Below are 7,402 nucleotides of genomic sequence, written 5' to 3'. Positions count from 1 at the left end.
AAAATTTTAACCAAACAATCCACTGACAAACATTAGTCATAATTCATATTAAAAAATTATAGTCAACACGATTTGAGGTCAAAACTACTTTGTTTAAAGGGAAATGTTAACCAGTGCCCCCGGGGCACTGGTTAAGGAAGCAAATATAGTAATATTTGCATTGATAGTTGTGTAATCAATGCATTAAAAGTTGAAAAAGTATCTTTTTTGACTTAGAATTTCTTCTTTATGCTTCCTTAACCAGTGCCCTGGGGGCACCGGTTAACAAGACCCTTGTTTAAATCATACAAAGTCACAAACCAAAGGGAGCAAATATAGTAATATTTGCATTGATAGTTGTGTAATCAATGCATTAAAAGTTGAAAAAGTATCTTTTTTGACTTAGAATTTCTTCTTTATGCTTCCTTAACCAGTGCCCTGGGGGCACCGGTTAACAAGACCCTTGTTTAAATCATACAAAGTCACAAACCAAAGGGAGAATGTTGCTACTGGTGCTCAGACAAATGTGATACGTACTATATATTTTTTGATATGCCAATTCTGATCAAAAGATTCTACTAAAATGCAATCAATTTTTTTTTTTTTGAATAGCAAAATTTATTCTTCGACGAGATAATGCAAGAAGCATCAAACCTCGCGGAAACGGGAAAAAATACAACACGGCGCCGCAAATATATGGAACACCAAAACACCAAAAGAACCCCGAAACCACTAAGGGCCCAGCCTTGGGGCCGACATATGCGTGCCGAAACAAACAGGCATACCCCTGCCTCAAGCCCAAAACAGTAGCCGAACTACCACCCCAGCAGAGACCCAACAAATCCTTAAGGCCAAAACACTTCACGCTACTGCTGAAGCCAAAAAAACAGAAGAAAAACCCATGCACAGCAGCTGGGCAGCAGCTAAAAAACCAGGAAAACCATGTGCAGCAGCCACCAGGAAAGGAACAGAAGCAAAACTAAGCAAATTACAGCCGCACAATTACCCGACGAAGGCACCATTGAGGATTCCAACACCATTCAAAAAATAAGCAAGCCGGAATGGTCATCCTACTCAACATCCACCTCCAAGCAAGCACTTTAACATTCTCCACAATTACATCCACCGCAAAATTAGCCTCATTGAAAATCATATCATTCCGCGTTTTCCACAAGGTTCAAATCGTCGCTAACCAAATCAAACCCAACCCCTTTTGGACATTCTTATTACTTTCCCCACCATTCCAACACTCCCAATGGATAAAGAGGTTGGGAGGAATAATAAAAAAACGGTCTAGCCACCGCATCAACCTAAGCCACACAACACTAGCCACATCGCAATGAAGAAAAAGATGGAGTGCGGATTCATCAATCCGATTACACAACACACACGTCAACGACTCACCCGGATCTAGGATATTCCTCACGGCGAGATTAACTTTAGACGGGATACGGTTAAGGAGAGCCTTCCACGTGAAAGCCACCACCTTCGAAGGCGCCGGACTCTTCCACAACTTCTCAAAGACCCCTTTTTCCTCCTCCCTCCACAAAACCTCGCCAAGCACTAAACCCTCCAAATTGTTGTAGGCCGATTTCACCGTAAACACGCCATCCTCTTCAAGATTCCACCTCCACACATCGGCGTGGCTAGACAACCTCACCCCTTCCAAATCCTCCTTAAGGCTAACCAAAACCTCCTCTTCCCACATGAAAAGATGTCTTTTCCAATTAAAGTTCCACTCTATACCAACCTCGGAACTCAACCCCACCTCCCCCACCATAGCGTCCTTTTGAGTTGATATCGAGTAAAGGCGAGGATATTTAATCCGAAAACATCTATCCCCCCTCCAAGTATCATTCCAAAATGTAATCAAATTGATTTGGTTCCTCTATCAAACTCGTGTCAATACATTTTTTTTAGATGGACGAAAAGACAATAATCATTGGAAAATCACACACATAAATGAAGGAGTTGGAGTTCGATCTTTGGTCACGACATCTAACCTAATAATTTATATACATTTACCAATTAAGCTAGACTTGTTAACTGTACCAATACATATTTGATGTCCTCTCCAATGGGATACTCCCATAAACAAAAGGTATGTGCATTGTTTTTCCGAGCTCGACTTTGCTCCATTGAGAAGAAAAATATACACAATGATAGATTGGTGAGATTCATTTTAATAAGTGAATTTCATTAATTGATCCTACTAATCGACTACTTACGTATATCTATCTCATAAATAAACATAAAATGAAGCAAAATAAATTGAGCAAAGATTTTATTTTAGCCTTTGGTTATCTTTTTCTTTCAGCTATTTGAGCTGGATGTTTTCATTTGCCATAATTTTGGTTTTTAATTTGTCAAAGCACATGGACCACACCACCTACCTCCCTTTAATTATTTTTTTCCTAATGATGTAATTATCTGCTTAGAAATCCAAGGATGTCTAGACAAAAGTAGAAGTCCTCCTAGATCTACCTTAAAAATAAAAACCATTCACTCATTTTTTAAACTAAAGTTAGCATGTAATCTCCCTTGATTATTATTTTTTGAATAAATAATCTCCCTTGATGATTCTCTTAGCCTACTAGTATTCAGCCGCCCCTATTATATCCAGGTGCTATGTTGGATACATACATACTAAAAGACAAATATGTGTTCAATTATCATACCTTACTGAAAAAAATATCCATATGTATTCAAATTCAAATTAAGTACCCAAATTTTATTTTATAAACCTATAATGTATAGGCAGGACATGAATTTTGATTTTTGTAAGGACCACTGCAGGTTTAGAAATTTGGCAATTCACCTCAAAATTAAAGCATCAGGCACCAGCTGGCAAAGTGGAAATTCTTGGTATAGCAAGTGGTAAGTATATAATAAATTGTGTAACAGTGGATCAACTCGTTGACAATTCAGTCTATTTCATGGTTTGAGTTCTCAGCTTACAATTGATTATAGATATGGCAACCAATATGTCAATTGCTTATTAGATGCTAACTCATCTATAGGTGCCCAACTTTCCACCTAATGACTATCAATGTGATATAATATATGATATGATATGATAAAACTCATAAATATCCTTTCAGATTTGATCTCTTAATAAAGGTTAGGAGAACTTTACCCGTGTGAAATGTGAATCCAGTCAGCTTGATTTGGATTAGTCAAAGTCCAATTCAACAGAAATGTCTAGACCGAAAAATCTATTGTTTTTTTTTTTATACAATTCTTGTATTATTTTATCTTCTTTTAGATTTTTGGAATGAGCAATGCTAGCGTCAGTTGTTGTACCACTCGCTTTTAACCACACGCTGTTATATGGTGCCACGTTACCCATTTACTCTAATGACTAACCTGCTAACCGGTTCAGCATTTGTACCTATTTTTAATTTTTATTTCTACTTTCAGAAGAAAAAAAACTGCAGCATCAGATGACACTCAAGCCATCTAACAATTTCTATCATCTTTCTACTCTTTCTTTTTTTCAACAACACACTCCAAAATCTGATCTAAGTTTCGACTACTACTGATCTCTTTTTCTCCCAGCTTACATCAGCCATGATTTATGAGAATAGTCTTTCTCTCTAGATTTTCTACCGCCACAACTAGTTTTACAATCGAAGAGAAGATCCGAATCCTTTACTGCAAGCTTTTTCAATTTTCATTCTTCTTTTATGTTTTATGTTATGTTAGGACCAACAACAAATATTATCACATTGAACATCTCTTGCAAGCTGTTCTCACAATTGAAAACCACAATCCAGATTAACATCAAAAGTAAATCATCCCAGAAAGAGTAAGGCTAACGACGAAGCGATTGCTGGCAAGGTGGGAGAGATGAGGGATGCGGCGGGTGGTTTGAAAGATTGGAGATTTGGCCATTTTTTTCCAAACCGGTTGTGCCGGTAGCCTTTCACAATGTTTAATTGAAAAAGTGACGTGGCAGTTTAGCATAGGGTGTGTTGAAACGCGTCTGTTAAAACGACTGACGGTAGCATCCCTCTTTTGGAATAATTTGTTGGTTGTGCAAAGCAAATTGAATCATGACTTTGATATGATTGTAGAAAAAATCAATCTCCTAATTTTCTTTCCTTACGTTAACCAAAAAGCTAAAGTCTCATAATGGCCTTTGAAAAATCACAAAAAATTCCTTATGTTAATAGTACCTGCATTACAAATTCATGGTAAAGTAAGTATGGCCTAGAGTTGTGTCAAAGTAGAAGAGTGAACCAAGTATATCACATCAAAATCAATATTTGACCATTTACATTGACATCCTTTGTTATTACCATACATCCTGTGGTATATACAATACACTGTACAATAAAAAAAATCAAAACTACAAACCTGAACTTCATAGTGTGAAAAGAAATGTCTCATCTCCAAAACCAATTGAATAAACTGATAAATGAATTTGAAAAAGAAATCACAAAAAAGCTCCTTTGCTGTTTTTATGTAACAGATAATGCAAGCACTTTGGCCTTAAAGGAAGCTTCAAGCTGTGAAGTATTGACAGACACCAGATACGGCACCGACATATGTGTCCGGCATCAAACACACCTTTAATCTGAAATGCCATACACTCCAAGTAGCTTCTAAAAATTCCATTCATGACACAGATTCACCTACCCTGAACTAAAGATCCAGACCAAGTGAAAGATGTTGAGGAAAAGTGAGCACCAATATCTTGAAAAGTTGGATGTGATGCATAGCTAAAATACTGAGAATACTCAGCCAAAATATCCCTTGATTTCAATTGTTGGAGCAAATAACTATCCATATTCTCAATCTCTGACTCTTCAACTCCTTCATTCTTCCCCTCTAAAATATTCACCACTTGTCTCATTGTTGGCCTGGATTTTGGTTCAGGATATGCACACAACAAACCCAAATGTAGCACTCTCTCCAATTCTTGCAAACTAAATTCACCTTTATTCCTTAGCCTTTGATCAAGTGCATTCACAAGTTCCCCTTGTACCATAAGTTTCCAAACAAACTCCACCAAAGATGGTTTACCTTCTTCTAATGGTCTCCTTCCACACATAACCTCTAAAATCAAGATACCAAACATGTAAACATCGGTATGAGTCGAAGCTCTTCCAGTTTTGATCACTTCAGGAGCCATGTAACCGACCGTGCCAACCAATTTTGTTGTGCTCGCAACCTGACCATGATCTTGCATTCTAGCTAAACCAAAATCACCTAACTTGCCATTCATATCCTTATCAAGTAAAACATTGCTTGCCTTAATGTCCCTATGCACCACTTTTACTTCCCACCCTTCATGCAAATACAAAACAGCATGAGCTACATCTTTAATAATCCTTATTCTATCTTCATAGTTTAACATCTTGCTCTCATCACAATCAAACACCCTTTTGTCTAAACTTCCATTTTCCATATGTTCATAAACTAATAAGAAATTTCCAGCATCTTTCTTACACCAACCTCTTAACCCTACTAAATTCCTTTGCTTTAACCTCCCAAGAGTTGAAACTTCTGCAAGAAATTCTCTCATACCATTATTCTCATGAGAAATGTGTTTCACAGCAGTCACTACTCCTCCTCTTAAAACACCCTTATAGACTTTCCCATTCCCTCCAACACCAATCACATTTTCCTCAGAGAAACCTTTTGTGGAAGCTTCAATTTCTTCATATGTCATTCTGTGTGGCCAATACTCTAACTCCCAATCTTCCATTTCACTTCTCTTCTTGTCTATCTTTCTCTTCTTTTGAATCAAAAACAGTACCAACAAAACCAAAACACAAATAATAAAGAAAACTCCTACACTAAATCCTGCAACAAACCCTTTGGACTTAAAAATTGAATCTTTTGGAAGAACAAAAGAAGGTAATCCACTAGTAACAAGGTCATCACTCAATGAAAAATTTGCATTGCTAAAACTCCAAGCTAAAATCTTGTGACTTTCAACTAATTGCCCAGTTGAGCTAGTAAATCCAACAAACATATCATCTTCAAAAACTTCAGATAAATTGAGAGAAACATTCAATAAAGGCCTAACAGGTCTTTTCATACCCAATTTTGCTATAGTAACGTTAATCAATGAATCTTCATAATCAATCCAAACTTGATAATTTTCACCATTATTCAACACCAATTTCTCAAAAATCTGATCTTTTTCAGTTTTCTCATCATCAACCCAAAACCCAACATCATGTGAAACAACAGAATTAAGAGAGTTTATGTCAATTCCAACATGGTTGGCATTGATATCATTAAACTCTTGGTTCATAAAAACATCAAACTCAACACCAAAAACATGGTTGTTGGAATTTCCATTGTTTGAAAGATTAAAAAGACCAAGATGTTGAGCTGAACTTGTACCTTCTATGCCTTTAACAGGTGTGAAGATGAAAACTAAGCCATGACCAGGAAGAGTATCTTCAAAAGGTGCCATGGAAAATATGAAAGAAGTAGAAAAAGGGTATACATAAGAAGAGTTTTTTGTGGGAATTTTTTGAGGGTAAAGAGCACGACCAATAGAGAAAGATTGTTGATGCGTGAGTGTTACAATTTGAGAATCAATGGTGGCATTGCCAAAGAGAAGCACGTTTGAAGAGTTGAAACCGTTGAAGATGAAATCAATGGCTGAGATTGAGTTGAAGAGAAGGGAGAAAATTGTTGCTGAGAGAAGAAGAAGATGAAGGTTTTTGTGTTTGGTCATGTTTTGTGCAGAGAAAGAAACCGTGTGTGTTAGTGTTTTATTTGCGACAAAAACAATAAAGATGAATGGTTGGGTTAGACACAAACACAAACAAATAAGGAATTAGTTAGAAATTTTTATATCAAATTGATCTTTGTCTGTCATTTTCAAATTAGTTCTGACTTTATTAATATTTTAAAATAGTATATGATTTTATTAAAAATTTATGAATTAAATCCTTTGACATGTGACAAAAACATCAAGACGGTGATCTAATTGCGAAACTTTTGACATTTTTCAAAATAGTTTTTGTCTTAGTCAAAAGTTTTGCAATTAAATGTATGATCAGAGATTTAATTAAGAAACTTTTAATAAAGATGGAGACTATTTTAAAATATTAATAGAGTTGAAGACTAATTTGAAAATAACTTATAAAAAGAGAGACCAAGTTGGTGGTTTAATATATTTTTTTGGATTTGATATTTCTTTGGTCAACCATTTGAGCTCATCGATTAGATTTTGTATTGTGGACAATGAGAATGGAGAACAGAAGTTAAATTATACTATAATAGTTATACAGTATAACAGAGATATAATAAATTATTTTGACATCTTTAAAAAATATATATATTTTAACATGTTGTGTTAACCTTTTTCTTATGAGAAGGATGTATTAACCACCTCTCAAAAACCAAAAGGGTGTACTAACTAATATTAAAATTCATTAAAGCTGTAGTGGTGGCC

General features: G+C 35.7%; 2 protein-coding genes across 2 annotated transcripts; both read right to left on the bottom strand.

The window, feature by feature from the left end:
* Positions 1-840: 840 nt before the first annotated feature.
* LOC146943910 (uncharacterized) lies at positions 841-1,759 on the bottom strand. The gene is made up of 2 exons (XM_085747744.1): positions 1,384-1,759; positions 841-902 (listed from the first exon to the last, which is right to left on the bottom strand). The coding sequence occupies exons 1-2, from the start codon at positions 1,757-1,759 to the stop codon at positions 841-843; spliced, it is 438 nt and encodes a 145-aa protein (XP_085603870.1).
* Positions 1,760-4,229: 2,470 nt separating this feature from the next.
* Positions 4,230-6,742, bottom strand: LOC146943909 (L-type lectin-domain containing receptor kinase VII.1-like). The gene has a single exon (XM_085742215.1). It carries the CDS (start codon positions 6,677-6,679, stop codon positions 4,613-4,615), a length of 2,067 nt encoding a protein of 688 aa, XP_085598341.1. The 5' UTR covers positions 6,680-6,742; the 3' UTR covers positions 4,230-4,612.
* Positions 6,743-7,402: the final 660 nt, after the last annotated feature.

The sequence above is a fragment of the Medicago sativa genome, chromosome 2 (genome assembly GCF_051527215.1).
Source record: "Medicago sativa cultivar Bolivia chromosome 2, Bolivia_mono, whole genome shotgun sequence".
Lineage (NCBI taxonomy): Eukaryota > Viridiplantae > Streptophyta > Magnoliopsida > Fabales > Fabaceae > Medicago > Medicago sativa.
Note: the sequence above shows the minus strand (reverse complement) of the source record. Positions and strands in the feature narration are given on the sequence as shown.